Source organism: Eptatretus burgeri, chromosome 6, assembly GCF_056783735.1.
Source record: "Eptatretus burgeri isolate ZD-2024b chromosome 6, Ebu_testis_v1, whole genome shotgun sequence".
Lineage (NCBI taxonomy): Eukaryota > Metazoa > Chordata > Myxini > Myxiniformes > Myxinidae > Eptatretus > Eptatretus burgeri.
The window spans coordinates 54,344,265-54,362,068 of record NC_140966.1 but is presented as its reverse complement, the minus strand read 5'-3'; the positions used below and the strand labels follow the sequence as shown (position 1 = coordinate 54,362,068).

At 44.0% G+C, this 17,804-nt stretch overlaps 2 protein-coding genes across 3 annotated transcripts in view; one reads left to right on the top strand and one right to left on the bottom strand.

Annotated features, from left to right (window-relative positions):
• Nucleotides 1-17,804, top strand: part of FASN (fatty acid synthase) — a 148,617-nt gene that overhangs the window by 54,185 nt on the left and 76,628 nt on the right. For both annotated transcript variants that reach the window (XM_085885099.1, XM_085885100.1), the window contains exons 19-26: nucleotides 4,872-4,952; nucleotides 5,121-5,327; nucleotides 6,094-6,273; nucleotides 6,450-6,650; nucleotides 7,855-7,967; nucleotides 8,524-8,754; nucleotides 9,470-9,862; nucleotides 9,946-10,116. In XM_085885099.1, the coding sequence (XP_085741225.1) occupies nucleotides 4,872-4,952; nucleotides 5,121-5,327; nucleotides 6,094-6,273; nucleotides 6,450-6,650; nucleotides 7,855-7,967; nucleotides 8,524-8,754; nucleotides 9,470-9,862; nucleotides 9,946-10,116 (1,577 nt within the window). The remainder of the gene's footprint in view (nucleotides 1-4,871; nucleotides 4,953-5,120; nucleotides 5,328-6,093; nucleotides 6,274-6,449; nucleotides 6,651-7,854; nucleotides 7,968-8,523; nucleotides 8,755-9,469; nucleotides 9,863-9,945; nucleotides 10,117-17,804) is intronic.
• LOC147024814 (uncharacterized) lies at nucleotides 10,520-14,032 on the bottom strand. Its single transcript, XM_085886932.1, has 3 exons — nucleotides 13,530-14,032; nucleotides 11,583-11,778; nucleotides 10,520-10,525 (listed from the first exon to the last, which is right to left on the bottom strand). Exons 1-3 carry the CDS (start codon nucleotides 14,000-14,002, stop codon nucleotides 10,520-10,522), a joined length of 675 nt encoding a protein of 224 aa, XP_085743058.1. The 5' UTR covers nucleotides 14,003-14,032.

Sequence of the window (17,804 nt, the reverse complement as noted above, 5' to 3'; positions counted from 1 at the left end):
GAGGAAATCAGAATCTTACCTTGTCACTTTTGTTGGATGTAAGAGGCAGAGGATTCTAAATAAATATCCAACGAACAGAAACACCACCACAAGGCTGGCTCAGTGAGACACCACATCCTGATCAGACATCAGGAACTTGATCACATCTCAAACTGTGACACAGTGAGAGTTTTGTGTTTCAAGACTGATCATAAATTTATTACATTGCACTGTGAAACCGAAAGACCCATTGTTTAAACAGCCAAAATTATAACCAAGGTGATATATTCGATGGCTGCAGAAACGGGCCAATTGGCATCGATTCTCAAAAGCGTTTCACGCAACACTGCAGAACTTGGCTCGGCCGGAAGATGTTGTGGGCCCAACATACACAGACATAACATCGGCCTTTCAAACAGCTGCTGAACAGACCGTCCCACTTATGAATCAAAATAAAGACCAATTACTGCACCATAGTCCCAAGAGAGAGAGACACACACACACACACACACACACACACACACACACACACACACACACACACACACACACACACACACACACACACACACACACACACACACACACATTATGTACTGGTAAGTATTTGCAAAAGTTGTTTTATTTGAAGTTATAACCTTCACTTATAAGCAACTGAATGATTTCCCAGCTGCCCGGATCATCAGCTGGGCACTATTTTTCATTGAGGTTTCGATCCTTTCAGCCCAGAACCTCTCCAAACAGAGATTCCAGAACCCCGGCCGCAGGTCCACATCAGTAGATTACTCAACATCAATGGACCCACAATCTCAAAGTTGTGTCCAGACAGTCAGTCAACACAGCAATGCAATATCCTTATTCAAAGTTATTTAATTATTACTCTTATTTAAAGTACTAGTAGGGGCGGGCCCGTAGGTGCCTGGCCGTAGGTGAGTGCCAGTATGTGCAGCTATCTCTATCTCTATCTCTATCTCTATCTCTATCTCTATCTCTATCTCTATCTCTATCTCTATCTCTATCTCTATATCTATCTATCTATATCTCTATCTCTATCTCTATCTCTATCTCTATCTCTATCTCTATCTCTATCTCTATCTCTATCTCTCTCTATCTCTATCTCTATCTCTATCTCTATCTCTATCTCTATCTCTATCTCTATCTCTATCTCTATCTCTATCTCTATATCTCTATCTGTATCTCTTTCTCTATATCTCTATCTCTATATCTCTATCTCTATATCTCTATCTCTATATCTCTATCTCTATATCTCTATCTCTATTTCTCTATCTCTATATCTCTATCTCTATATCTCTATCTCTATATCTCTATCTCTATATCTCTATCTCTATATCTCTATCTCTATATCTCTATATCTCTATCTCTATATCTCTATCTCTATATCTCTATCTCTATATCTCTATCTCTATATCTCTATCTCTATATCTCTATCTCTATATCTCTATCTCTATATCTCTATCTCTATATCTCTATCTCTATATCTATATCTCTATATCTCTATCTCTATATCTCTATCTCTATATCTCTATCTCTATATCTCTATATCTCTATATCTCTATATCTCTATATCTCTATATCTCTATATCTCTATATCTCTATATCTCTATATCTCTATATCTCTATATCTCTATATCTCTATCTCTATATCTCTATATCTCTATATCTCTATATCTCTATATCTCTATATCTCTATATCTCTATATCTCTATATCTCTATATCTCTATATCTCTATATCTCTATATCTCTATATCTCTATATCTCTATATCTCTATATCTCTATATCTCTATATCTCTATATCTCTATATCTCTATATCTCTATATCTCTATATCTCTATATCTCTATATCTCTATATCTCTATATCTCTATATCTCTATATCTCTATATCTCTATATCTCTATATCTCTATATCTCTATATCTCTATATCTCTATATCTCTATATCTCTATATCTCTATATCTCTATCTATCTCTATCTATCTCTATCTATCTCTATATCTCTATATCTCTCTATCTATCTCTATCTATCTCTATCTATCTCTATCTATATCTATCTATATCTATCTATATCTCTATATCTCTATCTATATCTATCTATATCTCTATATCTCTATATCTCTATATCTCTATATCTCTATATCTCTCTATCTCTATATCTCTATATCTCTATATCTCTATATCTCTATATCTCTATATCTCTATATCTCTATATCTCTATATCTCTATCTATCTCTATATCTCTATATCTCTATCTATCTCTCTATATCTCTATCTATCTCTCTATCTCTCTATCTCTCTATCTCTCTATCTCTCTATCTCTCTATCTCTCTATCTCTCTATCTCTCTATCTCTCTATCTCTCTATCTCTCTATCTCTCTATCTCTCTATCTCTCTATCTCTCTCTCTCTCTCCTCAAAGGCACATCCGCGGTCCCCAGCAATATTCCTGGCAAGTTTCAATCAGATCGGACCGTCGATCGTGCAAAAAAAAAAAAGAATAAATAAACATTAATTGTGCCGTCATTCGTGATGTCATAGCACCGTGTCTTGTCATTGGTCGACAGATAAATGGCTGTAATTTGGGAACCGCTTGTCCAATCGATATCAAACCTCGAAAAAGCACATCCGCGGGTCCCCAACAATATTCCTGGCAAGTTTCAATGAGATCGGACCGGCGGTCGTTGAGAAACAGCAGTCGCAGACAGACAGACAGACAGACAGACAGACAGACAGACACACACACACACACACAAAGATTGCTGGAATTATAGATAGAATACGACATATGAATAACTTTAATCATTCACCACTTTATGTGTGATATATGATAATATATGAAGAAGAAAGTTAAAAATTCCACAGTGGTTTGTGATGAGGATCCTAAAGTCACACGAGCGAGGACACGATGTGAGAACCAACATCATTCAGGGAGAGACAGAAGCAGATGCAGCTACACTTAACCTTGCCACAGTGTACACAGCGAGATAGAAAGTGGCTGTTGACGAGTTCATCAGGTCAGTCTTACCATCCTCACGTGAAGCAAAAGTACATGCCGTGTGGATCGCCATCAATGTTCTCACTGGCTGAAGGGGTCATACTGCACTAAACCTAGTTGGAGACGCACCATTGGAACGCATCCATCCATCTATTGGGGCCACACTCTGTGCAGAGCATTGGTGCTGCCTAAGCAGTCTCGTTGGCTATTGGGTACATTCCTGTACAGGTCGCCACTCTGACACAGGATACCAGCAAGCTGGCACTCATTTTGCCAAACTCAGAAGGATGACAGGCAGTCAACCCCCCTGGTATGAATTCAACAGCAGAGTGGGATTTGAACTCAGGATCCTAAGATCCCAAGCCCACCACTCTAACCATTAAGCCAACAACAGGCATATTGGAACACATGAATGATATAAAAGACTTCTTTTGTGGAATTATCAATGCACCACAACCTCCTGAAATGCATTTCATGCTCCTTGAAGACGTCAGACTTCCTTCTCCTGCTGACTTCAATCACACGGCAATCGCACTTGAAAAAGTGATTAAGATCGCCCGTGATGGCCCAGGTGGAAAAGCAGCTGGCAAAGATGAAATTCTAGTTGAAGTCCTTTGAATTCCTTTGGTTGCTGATTTAGTTGTGATTTTTGTTGATTTCCACAAAGCTTTCGATCGTGTATCAAGAGCGTGCATTCCAAAGATTCCAAGTTTGTATAACATTCCTCACGCTCTCATCAATGGCATCACTCCTTTGTACCATAACACTAAAGCCGCCGTCGTTACACCAGACTGGCTATCGGAGATGTTTGACACAACCTCCAGGGTACTTCAGGGAGATACTATAGCTCCTTTTCTCTTTGTCCTTCTCCTTGATTGGGTGCTTCGCACCGCCATCCCAACTGTGGAGGATGGTTTTCAGCTGTGCAGAAGAACGAGTAGTCGCCACCCATAGAAGAGATTGTCAGTTCTTTGATATGCGGATGACTTTGTGTTTCTTTCATCCTAAGCTGCTGGTGGGTAACTCATGTTCACTCATGTGGTGCAAGCAGCGACCAAAGTTGGGCTGCATATCAACAACACAAAGACGGAGGTACTGACCATCCTGTTGGACCTGGATATATAAATAACTATATAATAGCAATGAAGCTGGAGCTGTGAGCGCACTGCCATGCTGCACACAGTTTGTTTACTTGGGTGGCGCCATTCCTAATCCACATGGCGACTTCCAGTGACGTCGCATGTTGGTCTGGACGGCGTTGCGGCATATAAATCCAGTCTTGGACTCTGCTGCTCTGCCTGACCAAATTATAAGCAAGATATTTAATACCACAGTTGAAACAGTATTGTTATACAACGTGGACAATTGGACGTTGACCGAGACCTTTCAGCAGGAAATTGATGCAACGCACTCACACCTTCTTAGAGCGGCCTTCAACATTTTTTGTCTGATGTGGATAACTAATGAGCTTTACCAGCGTGTCAAGCTCAAACCACCAAGCCATATGTTGCGAACACAGCAACTGCAACTATCTGGATATATTATTCGATCTGAAGGGTATTGTATTCAACCAATCCAACAAGTGTTGACCTGTCATCCCACACAGCGGTTGTGTCATGGTCAAGGACACACCAGGACTTATCTTGATCGGCTCTTGTTGGATTGTGATGTCACTGATAAGATATCAGCAATGCAGCATCTCAGAACATTGGCCAATAATAGGGTTATCTAACGTCCCTACTCTAATGTTTTATATGTATTTTGTACTTGTACCTGTGTCCTGTACTTACCTTAATCATTGTACGTGACAATATTATTATTATTATTATTATCATTATTATGACTACCTGCTCGTGACTTCTCCAACTTCCTTCAATACAGGATCAGTTCGGCTGGAAGTGAGGGTCATGCCAGCTACAGGCAAATTTGAAGTTTCAGAGGGAGAGAACCTCGCTGCCAGTGGTGAGTACCCATGGTCTCATGGATACACTTTGAAATGACCTCACATTTAAATCTGGTTTCTTTTGTATTTGTTTTATATCAAAGGATTCTTTCTTGCTGAACCATCTCTTCATTTTTCATTTCTCCTCGTCTTCCCCCCAATCATTATATCTCTGGCATATTCCTCAGGTAAAGTGTCTTTCTTGGACGACACTGCAGCTGAAGCGCTGGCTGTGCATCTAAATAAGGTGTCCACTCATCTTGAGGAAGTGGAAAAGAGGGATTATGATGAGAAAGTCCCAGACTTGAGTTCTGCCGATGTCTACAAGGAGCTACGGCTGATGGGCTATGATTATGGACCTACATTTAGGAGTATAATCAATGCCAGTGGGACAGGTAAAGAAAACATTTTTTTCTTGAAAATACTTGGTTGTCCTATACTGTCATACATATGTTGTTTAAAAGATGCCTCACAGGTAGCACACTTCCGTTTGAGCTCTCTTGTCTAGGTTCAATAACATATATATATATATATATATATATATATATATATATATATATATATATATATATATATATATATATACATATATATATATATATATATATATATATATATATATATATATATACATACATACACACACACACACACACACACACACACACACACACACACACACACACACACACACACACACACACACACACACATAGAGTATCAAATACAACCTGCCGCTTCGCTGACAGGTTAATAAAGTGGGGGTGGTAGAAAGAGGGAGGGAGAGAGAGATATAGGAGGCAGGTGTTGGGTGAGAGGGGGAAAGGGAGGCAGAGAGGATGAAGAAAGGGGAGTTCGGGGGGAGGTGGGAAGAGCAACACCTCACCAAATGTTGCTATTCACTGCGTGAGACGCACGCACGCACACACACATATTGCCTTTTATTTGTTTAGATATCTATAAAAAAAAAATTGTTTTTTTTAACCTGAACATAAACTGTTAGATGAGTACTACACAGGCAGGCCATGCATCAATTAAAGTGTTGTCCCCATGATTTGATGTGAAGGTGGTAGGTAACACATTTGCTAGCATTAGCCTAGTTTGCATTAATTGCAATGTTTATCCGAATGTCTCCCAAACTCCCTCCCTGAAATCCTCAAGGTACACGTGCCTTAGTGTCCTGGTCTGGTGAGTGGATTCCCTTCCTCGATGCTCTGCTTCAGATTCAGGTGTTTGCTGGACCAGGACAAGGCCTACGCCTGCCGACTCGACTGCGCTCTGTTCTCATTCATCCAGCATTTCACCTTCAGTCCATAGCTTCAAAGAACGAGGGTGAGAAAGGTGAGTAAGATGGCACACAAACATGTCTGTTTCTTTAAGTTATGATGCAAACCAAGAAGCTGTATGGTAACACCATTCCTTCCTTCCTTCTTTCTCTCCTTTCTTGATCTTCTCTTGTGTAATTTCTATCAAACTTTGTTTGTTTTTTTTTTCCATCCACTATTTCTTCACCCAAGCTGTGCAAGTATTTTTGGAGCCCTGCCTCAATCGTGTGCTGGCTGGTGGCGTAGAATTGCGAGGCCTACATGCCACACAGGCACCACGTCGCGGCTTGTCCCACAGTCCCACACTGGAAGCCATGACATTTGTGCCACACGAGCAGGATGGCATGCTTGCTGAAGATGCTCGCTACAGTGATTACTATGCTTGTTGTCTAGGTAAGTTTGGAAGAGGAAAGACGGTGAAATGTATGCTACAGAGAAGTTGATGAGGTTCTATCTTGAAAATAGCTTGGTAACAACGGCGGCTCTTGAAACAACATGAAGTATTGTCACGTGTACAGCCCCAATGTCAACCTTTAACCACAGCTGCGGTCGCAGCTGGCGTGCAGACTGGACATGCCGGAGGTGAATGACTATGCTTAAGGCAATTTAATTTGCAAAGCACACCCGAGCGGAGAATGCACTTTGCACTCCGAACAAAGTCTAAACCATGCCTGTTGTAGATTAATGATTAAGGTCATTAACCTAATTTAGAACCCCCTCCCCAAACTAGGATTATCCCCACCAGGATTATCAATAACAACGAAACAATTTGCACGTGAATCCAGGCTTACAAATATAAACATAATTTAAGAATGGACAGGACAGAAAAAACATTACCACTGATGCAGTGCCCCTTGTAGGAATTTGGAATTTGGCCAGGGTGTCGGTGATAGCTTGCCGACTCTTCACGAACGGCACATCTTTAACGTCCACCGACTAATGCTGGCAGACACCCAGTTTTGCGTCCATCTGAGGCAAGGCCCGTGAAACGGTGAATCGATTGTACTGCCTGCAAAACACCAGGGTGACGGTTTATAGGTGGCTCGAGATTCAAACTCAGGCGAGACAGCTCCGAGGAAAGCGTGCATACCTCCCAGGTGTCGGCTATCCTGCCAGCTCATAAACACCAATGATGGCTTTAGATGCCGGTTCAAGGTGCACTAAATGTGTTACCAAGGCTTAGACAACAGTATTGATGTGCACTCAGAAATATTGCACATGAAAGTGATTTATGCATGTTGTGAACTCTGAGGGGGATTCCAAAGGGCCTGGCAAGGGGAGATCACCTTGAATTTTCACTCTCCATAAGGGGCTGATGACATCAAGCAGTGTTTAGTTCTTGGAGTCAAGTCATTGAGCGATTGTTCCTGTTTGAGCTTAACTAATAATGATGGACATGCCATCACTGCAGAAGTCTTTCCACTTGTGCATACGCTTGTCAGGGCTGCCTTTTTGATTGACATACTGACAGGTAATTGGCTGAAACAATAGCACATTGCACAGTTTTATGCAACAGTATATAAGTGCTTGAAGAGTGAAACAGCAAATAATGCATGATATAGCTACAGTGTCATACGTTGTTCTACTTCGTTTTCAGATGTCCTTCAGGAAATTAAGCAGCAGCTATCTGCATCCGTTGAACCTGATGATGGGCAGCATCAGGACATTGCAGCTTCAAACAAAGAAAATGGAGGAACAATGGAAAACCAGGTGACCTATTCAATCGTTATATCAGTCTATTGACTGTTATCTTTCTGCACTTGTTTTTTGTTTTTTGTTTGTTTGTTTTTTTTCCTCAGCGGATGAATGTCTGTCTATTCCATCAATGAGATATTCTTATGAGTTTAGTATCGATGAGAAGATGCAACAATAACTGGTCTCAGTATGTGACTGGGTGTTATGCAGTCAATCTCCATTCGTATTTGGTTTGGGGAGTGGGGAGAGCATGGTGCTAAATTGAGAGAATCAAAACTGAGCAAAGTAAGATGAGGGTGAGAAGATAGGACAGGGAAAGGAGGTTGAGGGGCTGCCATTATGTGTCTTAAGTAATACATATGTGGTCTGTAAGCATACTCATCATGTACATTCTGCTATCATTTCACCATTTGTGTGGATACTCCGCCTCTGCCTACCCACTCATGCAGTGAGTTACGAGAGGGTGAAATATTTGATGCCGATAGTTTATTGTATTCTTCAATGTGTTTTTGAGTGATTATCCGACTTGAAACGAGCAGGAAAGCATCTTGTATCTTGCTTGTCTCCTCAGGTTGCAAATGATAAAGATGGGATGCGCAGCTTGCTGTGGCTGCTTCATGAAGAACGTAAAGCTTCAAAGAATGGCATATTCCTTAGTGACGTGATCAGAGGCATTGCGGCCAACCTGGGGCAGATTTCCCACGACACTTTGCTCTGTGCTCTGCTTGATTCACCAGCGCTCAAGGCCTGCTTAGACCTGGCATTGGAAAATGGAGGAACCAGACAGACTCACATCATCGAGGTGAGAGATCAGTGATTGTTTTTTGATTTTTAAAATTTTTTTTATACTTCTGTAACCCAAGGCCAAAGACATTATGTTTTCGGGTTATCAATGCGGCTGTTCCTTTGTGGGTCTGTCCATCCTAATTTATGTATCTTATCAGTTTGTTTGTTTTTTGTTACTACGATAACTTGCGAACCACTGAAGGGATTTCAACTAAACTCGGCACAACTACGGACTGTGATGCAAAGATGAACTGATTAAATTTTGGGTTCAACAGGTCAAAGGTCACGTTCCCTTTGAAAATCCTTTTGCAGACCAAAGCTCAATATGGAAGTTACTTATCTCTCTTCTCTCTCGCGCTGTCTCATGTGACCTTTAATGCTTCATGTGACCTTTAATTGAGATCAAACGTCACAGTGGATTGACATCTAAAGTGAGCGGAGACGTATCCATTGACACATTGATGTCTAGTTGTATTTTCTAGTTATTTTATTGGAATGAAAACTGCTTTGTTGTTGCGATTCACAATGAAAATGCTTCCAAATGCTGTGTTGTTAACACTTATGAAACTTAAGTCACTTCAAGTACTTTTATAGTAAGCTTTTCTTTATCTGGCTCGGAAACTACTGTTTGATTTAGCTTTATACATATGACCATTATATATAGAAGGTGCTGTTACCATAGCACCAGTGTAAAGAATCTTATCTCCATTCTCTTGCTCATTTCCTCCCAGGTGCTCACAGGCGAGGACCCACTTCTTCCACGTTCCCACTCACTGCTCTGCTCTCAACCTCTCGTTAATCCGAAGCTCACCGCAACCCATCCTGAAATCACAGTTCTTGACCCATCAACCAACTCACAACTCCAAGACATTGGGGTCTCTCTGATCCAGTGGACCCCTTCATTAGCACTTCCCTCCACAATGACCACTTCGGCAGACATTGTCCTGTGCAGTGCTGTTGGTCAACTTCCAAAGTGGACAGAAGCGACACTTAGTTCCATTGGAACGATGCTCAAGGATGGAGGATTTCTGCTCCTTCATGTGGCCTGGGCTGGTAGCTTGGTTGGTGATGCCGTGGCCTTTATATTTTCCAATTCTGGCGAAAAGATTGCAGCATTCACCCTGGTAATCTTGATAGTTTCTTTCATATTATTAGGCTAATCATAATCCATACTATTCTATGCTTACATGCCATTGCTGAACCCCAGGAAGAATGGAAGAATGTCACAAAGCTGGCTGGCTTGCCGACTGTTGCTGTCAAGGCTTCCGCTTTTGGCACAGCTCTGCTGTTGTGCCGAAAGCCACATGCAGAGCCACGCACCCTCTGCGCATTATCTGTCGATGACACTGAGACATTCTCATGGGTTAAAGAGCTGAAGGTAATGGAAATTACTTGAACGATTGAGTGGAGTTTTGTAGAAATCTGAATATTTCAGACAAATTTTAACAAATGTCAAATTTGTTATCGTTTGGAAATGAACAGTGCATTGGTTTTTGTTTGTTTGTTTTTCTTTCCAGTTGCGAGGCTTATGGAAGAGCAAGGTAGAACTGACAGTGGGGCAAACATCAAGGTATTGAATGAACAGGAAAAGTGGAGTAGTGGGGCATCTTAGCCCAAATATTCAAAATAATTGTGCATTTTGTGATACAAGCACCAAATTTGGTAGAAATGTACATTAATATGTTGCGAACATTTTCAGATATTGGGCCACTTGAAATTCTCTCTTTATGTCCGTCATATTGGATTTCAAAATGGCCACTACTTGAAATCAACATTTGCTATTATCTCTGGACGTAATGCAGCTATTGACTTGATTCTGGTATCTAAATGTATGTTTTTGGGGGCAAGGAATCCAATGGTACCATTTTCAACTTAATATTATCTATCACAGTCTGTTATATAATTTTATTTGGAAATTATCGAGGCAAATATTGGATTCAACACAATACTTTGAAAAGAATGTCTTAGTTCTGTAAATGTCTTAGGTATAATACTGACATGCTACATGGTCTAGTATTTGAGGCTAGGTGTACTGGTATCTGAGGCTCGGTATATACCGGTACTGAAGATACGTGTACATAAACAGTGTCATGTTAACAAGTTCAGCATTGCCATAAGTACATGTATGTTGTTGACTCATCGTCATGTGCAGTCCCCTTCACACACACAGAGGGCTGTGCACTGAAGGGCAGCCTTTTTGCACTTGCAGCGCCTCACACACCCTTTCTTGCACTTGCAAGAAACCAGCTCAATGCAGCTGTGAGCTGCCTCAGTTAGCCTGGTCCAGTAAGGTGTGTACTGTCCTTCTCCAGTCCTTGACCAACCCCAGTTGGTTGGTGGAGGGAGCTCTGGTGCTGGCAGCAGTTTCTGACCCCACACATGTCCACCTTGATACACTGCCCTCTTGACATGTTCCTCCAGAGCTGCCTTCGTTGGAGGGATGAGCTGCACATTGTTCTTCCTTGCGAAGAGTTTTCTCCTGGCCTTGTCAATGTCTGTGCATTTGCTGGTTCGATCATACTACAGGATCACAAACCTCTCGATGATGCGCATTGCATCGTCTGGTATGTCACGAGGTGCAGAGGACAGCAGCAGCAGCGCCTCAGTGAGTTCTGGCAGTACCGTCCAGACTGCCCACGCAGTCTTCTTGCCATGTCTATGAAAACTAGACACAGTGTCTCATCCAGTTAGAGCGTCTAACATTGGCAGTGCACGAGCCTTCTCTCGTCCCAATCCAGCTGCTATTTCGTGTGCTGCTAGGTATCGGACACTCTGGCCTGTTCCGAATGCCAGACACAGTTTGTCTTCTCGTTGCAACTCCTGTGCCAGGGACACTGCCAGCACCACAACATCGGTGTCTACAGTCCGGATGAGTATTGTATGGTGTCCATGCTGGACTGCGTGAGATGCATGCAGCAACATCCGACTGTCAGCTTCTTCATGGTTACATGCGGCGAGTGAGGTCAGATCTGGCAGTAGTGGCTTGCTGAGCACTGCCTCTCCATCAGTAATGACGAGTTGCTTGTCCTCCTGGTCAAACCTGCAACCGGTCCAGACGGCATCAGCCCACGTGTCCTCAAAGCCTGCTCTTCTGCTCTTGCTCACCCTCTCTCTGTTCTATTCACCCTCTCATTTTCCCAAGGTCATCTGCCATCTGCTTGGAAATCTGCTAACATCACTGCCCTGCATAAAAAGGTGCAAAAACAGATCCCTGTAACTACAGACCAATCAGCCTTCTCCCAATCATCAGCAAGGTTATGGAATCCATCATCGCTTCAGACATGAAATCCTTCCTCTTCTCCAATGGCTTGATTTCCAATCATCAATTTGGTTTCAGACCAGGTCACTCTACCCTGGATATGCTGCTACTGCTCTCCCATCAATGGATGGAGGTCCTCAATGCCAGACAGGAAATCCGAGCCGTATCCCTGGACATATCACGTGCTTTTGACACAGTCTGGCACCCTGCCCTACTCACCAAACTCTCTTCCCATGGTATTCAAGGCCATCTCCACTCATGGCTCGCAGACTTCCTCTCCTGTCGCAGTCAACGTGTGGCCCTAAATGGAGTTCTTTCATCCCCTCTTCCTGTGCAGGCTGGAGTTCCTCAAGGTAGCGTTCTGGGCCCTGTTCTTTTTCTGGTTTTCATCAATGATCTCTCGGATTCTCTGGAAAATCCTCTATTTCTCTTTGCCGATGACTCCACCCTCTGCCGTACCATCTGTCATCCCTCAGACCGGCAAGCAGCAGCTTCTTCGCTCACTGCAGATCTGGATAAAATCACTAACTGGTCCAACACGTGGAACATGTCTCTCAATCCAGACAAATCTCACACTCTCACTATGTCTCTTCGAAAGGACCGTTTACAAAACCCCCCCATCCACTTTCTCAACAATCCTCTGGAAGAAGTCTTTTCTTTCAAGCTTCTGGGTCTCACTATCTGCCATGACCTTTCCTGGGAAAGTCACATTTCCAACCTTGCCTCAAAAGCCAGTCGCCGACTGGGAATCCTCCGTCGTGCAAAGTCCTTCCTCGGCCCTCTTGAGCTCCTGACTACTTACAAAGCTTTTGTCCGTAGCCTGATGGAGTACTGCTCTCCCCTCTGGGCTGGTGCTCCTGCCTCCCACCTTTCTCGACTTCACGCTGTCGAAACCAGGGCTTTTAAGATCATTGGCATCTCCCGCAATGAAGCTGAGTCTTTGGGCCTCTCACTCAATCACCGCAGGTTGGTCGGTGGTCTTTCTGTCTTCCACCGACTCCTCTCCAGCCTTGCCCCCCCTGCTCTCTCTGCGATTTGTCCCAACCACATTTCCACAGGGCGCTCAAGGTCCGCCAACAACCCCCTTCTGGTAAAACTACCAAAATCACGAATCACTGCTCATCTTCACTCTTTCATTCCTCTTTTTTCCCGCCTTTGGAATAAACTTCCTCACTCTATTCTTTCCCATTCTTCCCTCCAGGCTTTCAAAACAGCTGTTCACCACCACCTCTTATCTTCCCCCATCCAAATCCTCGATCTTTTCTACCCCCGATAATCCACCCAAGCCCACTTCCTTCAATTCTCCTGCTTTCCTTCCTGAAAGTCCCTGTAATGTCCATCTTCTCCTCGCCATGTTCCCCGTCCCATCCCCATCCCTCTCCCTTCCACAGTTCACCTGTGTCTGTTCCCCAATGTTTTGTCCCTTCCACTCCCGCCCCTCTTGTCTCATGCCTCCTTGCTGTGAGTTGTGTGTTAGCTCTCATACGAGCCTCGACCAAGGTATACAAAAAAAAAAAAAAAAAAAAAAAAACCATTCCATCAGAGCTGCTGAGAGGAACCTGAACAGCTCGGTCTTGTTGCTGTCCACTCGTAGGAAGTTCTGCCAGTTTCCTGGTATGGCTGCGGCAGCCACCACACGTCTCCGCACACCTTGTCCCCGCTTTGCATGTGTAGTACCTTTCAGTGAATCAGCAAGGTAAGTATCCCAGTCCAGATCCAGGCGTGACACTGTTTGCAGCTTCGTGGACATATATGGGATGAAGATCTGTTGTGCATACTCTTCAAAGGTCTTTGATGCAGCCGGCTTCAGCATCTGGATGATGGCTGCTCCATCAAGCACAATACAGGTCGTGACAGGAGTCTCTGTCTTTGCGTCGGAGACTTCTTCCAAGCATGTGAGGAGATCACTCTTGGTACCAGTGCAGAGGCTTCCACCATCAGGCAATGCAGGAGGACATGCCTGATTCTCGTGACAAAAGAACTCCTCAAGGTTTCCATCCCTCATCTGGCAGCCAATGTACAGGTGTACGAAGAGTTCACGGTCATTCTTGATGGAGGTGAGCTGTTGCTGACCTATGCTCTGGCTTCTTGGAGCGGAAGTGCTGAACACCTTCAGCTTGTTACGAGGAATGGGTGCGTCCACTGCCTTTGTTCTGTCCAACAGACACTCTCTGGTGAAAGCCTCGAACTGCTCTTGGCCAATCCTCTTGGCATTCATCACGGTCTCCACAGCAGCAGGATCTGCGATCTCCTTTGTGTCCAGTTTGACTACATCCTGACTCTCCTCCTCGAATGGGTTGCCCATCTCCTCTATGACACCGACGAGAGAGCGAACATCTTTCACAAATGAGGCCTGTACACTTGGCGTCTGATCATGATGACGTGTGTCTGCTGTTTGCCGTCTCCAGTGTTGGTTCCCATCCTGGAATTCTTCGATCACCCTGGCAACTTCTGGTCCCGCAACCATCCAGCGACGTAGGGCACTAGGGTTGTCAGTGAGCCCAACTGCTCCACCGTCTCCTTTGATGCAGGTATTATTCTGCTCATGTGCCTGGTCAATCGGGATTGAAGAGAACACCCTCTGTGTTTTCTGAACGGTGAAGTGGCTTTCCCTGAATTTCCTGGCTACATCTGGGTGTTTGATGGTGAGTTTGGCCATGTCCTTCAGGTGCACTGGTATCCACCTAGCATAGTGGGTGTGATCCAGTGCATGGAACCAGGGGACCAGCTCTGTCAGAGCATCGAGGTACATCATTAACGATCCCTGCCTGAGAGAACGCACATACACTAGAACCAACAGTTCTAGTTCCAGCATGGTTGCCCAGTAGTGAAACTGGGGGATGTCTTCTCCTCTCTGGCAACACCAGTCTTCAAACTCCGGAAGGTCCTCTGCATCCCTGGTTTCTCCCAGACAGTAGTGGTTGTAGGCACGGTGTTGCAGGATGTACAGTGCTGCTGCAGTCACTTGATGTGAATTTATATTTTAGACTGCCAGTATATATGAGCTTGTCTGAGTTGTTACTAGTGATTTAGTATAGTTTTTTTTTTTAATTTATATTTACAGAACTAAGACATTCTTTTCAAAGTATTGTGTTGAATCCAATATTTGCCTCGATAATTTCCAAATAAAATTATATAACAGACTGTGATAGATAATATTAAGTTGAAAATGGTACCATTGGATTCCTTGCACCCAAAAACATACATTTAGATACCAGAATCAAGTCAATAGCTGCATTACGTCCAGAGATAATAGCAAATGTAGATTTCAAGTGGCGGCCATTTTGAAATCCAATATGGCGGACATAAAGAGAGAATTTCAAGTGGCCCAATATCTGAAAATGTTTGCAACATATTAATGTACATTTGTGCCAAATTTGGTGCTTGTATCACAAAATGCACAACAGGTTTGCTATGCTGCTACACTAGAGAGGGAGGAGGGGAGGATACCCTGAAACAAGTAAGTGAAATTGTTGAGTTAGCAAAGGGTAATGGGAGTAATTAAGATCATGGATCATAATGGGGGTAATTAAGATCATGATTTGGAGATGTCAAAAGTTGGTGGTGTACTGCTTGCTTGAAGACTTGGAGGGAACAGTGAGACAGAACATCTTCCAGAAAGTGCTTCTATAGATTGGAGAAGAGGAATAAAAGAGTTGAAGTGTGCAGTCAGCCTCAATCTTGGAAGTTTAATCAGGAGGGGGTTAGTGGAATAATGCATGCATCTTGGAGTTGCTGGGGGTCTGAGGGCTGAGAGGACAGAGGGATTATTGGTGAATGACAGACGGTAGATAAGAGAGAGACCGCCGACCTGCCTGCACTGTGAGAGCAACAGATCTTGTGTTTCGGCCCCATCACGGGAAATTCCAATAATTTGGAGAGCTTTAGATTCCACAGAATCGACGAGAGATATGTGTGAAGCTGGAGCACCAGCCCATAGCAGACAGCAGTACTTTGCTGAGCAAAGAACAAATGCCTTGTAGATTGAGTCACTCTGATTTTCCAACTAAAGACTTGGGTCGATGGAGGATGCTGAGTTTGCAGTTGCCTTTGGACTTTTGTGAAAGTGTTCCAATGCAGAGTCTATATTGGGTGTTGTGGAGATGGTGGTCCAATTATTTTGTGGGAGGGCAGAAAGACGTCACTGCCAGTTAGCCTGTGCAAGCAACCACATCCTGAGACATTGAGGTTGCACCCTTACAATAGCCAGAGAGATATGGGTCTTCACAAGAACAGATTCAAAAGAGCCAATGGGGGCAAAAGAGGAAGAAGAGAGATTGGATGGAAAGTTAGTCATTACTCTGTCCAAGAAGGAGGACATACCAGTCAGAGAAATCTGGGTTGGGGAGTTTGCGGATTGGGTCAAACCCACAGACGTCTTTTCTGCAATCTCATGGCTGGTTGTTGCTGAGCCAATAAGGGCATCGATCCAAGCCAAAAAGTGTTGTGGTGGGGGGGGGGGTGGGGGGACAGGTAACTGGACCCTCCTCCCAAGGTGTGCCCAGGCAATAGATCACCACGACAACTGCTCCCCACGAATCAATTAGGCGACATGAACAATGGACCAACGTTTTTTTCAGTTCCAGATACGGTATATTAATACAGTGTATTAATACATGTACACATACAGGTACATATACTGGACTGTATTTATCTAAATAGAGTGTGACGGTTCGGAACATTGGAAACGAACGTATTTGCCAACTCGTGGGGATTCAGTGCTGCCAACCGTCACTGTGGACGTGGCAAATGATGAGATGGTTCGGTCTTTGTTGACTCATCGTACTTCTCAGTCAGGTTTTCAGACGCCTGAGTGCGCTGAAGGAGCGCTCAGCCGAGCAGGAGCTTGCTGGGGAGGTCATGAGCAATCAAAGCAATCGTTCAACCTGTGGGAACAATTGGCGCACCTCCGGTACAATCTTTTGGAAGATGGCTTGGTAATCCTGAAAACAGGAACCAGTGTACTGCTTCTTGAAGAAGCCCAATTCTTGATAAATGGTAACGGTGTCAGGGTCATAATCTCCAGAGAGTAACATCTTTGCGAGGCCGCCGTACCATTGCAAGTCTGTTGAGGTGAAGTACGTAGTCGTGTTTGACGTAGCTGAATCGAGCGCTGCGAAGTATTCTGCTCTATACGCATCTTCATTCATCGAAAACTCGTGGGGTTGCGCCTCAGTATCCATTCTACGAGGAGCTCTCCTCTTCCGAAGCGGAGCGAAAGGGTCAATGCCTTGTTCTTTCATCTGTTTCTCCACTTGGACGAATGTGTCATGGAAGCCCTCATTGCTGCGAAGGTGCTGTATCTGCTCTTTTACACTCTCACCCAACTGTAGCATACCCGCTACAGTCTGCGCTGGCGCTTGCAAGGCTCTGTTAAACACTTGCATGCACTGTAAGAGCGGTAGCGATGCATGCAGACTGAGCAAAACCTTCCCAGTCGCAAGGTTTCCTCGAAAGCCGCTTGCACGACAGCCAGTGTTCGAGCCGAACTCCGTGGAGGCCTTCTCGAGTGCATCCAAAATGGACCCGAAGTTCTGGATGACTGCGCGAACATCATTCACGCGAGTGAGCCACCGCGTAGGGCAAATTGGTTTCAGTCCGGTCGGTGAGGCGGAGATGGTGTCATCAGAGTGCAAATTGAGGTACAGATGTTTGAACTTTCCAGACCAGTTGCGAGTACAGTTTGCCAAGTTCCTGTACTCAGTCTAGAGCGTCTCAAATGAAGTTCGCACTCGCCATCGCCTTTGAAGTGATCAGGTGAGTGATGTGCGCGCCGCAGTGGACGTATTTCGCAAGTGGCTGAACCT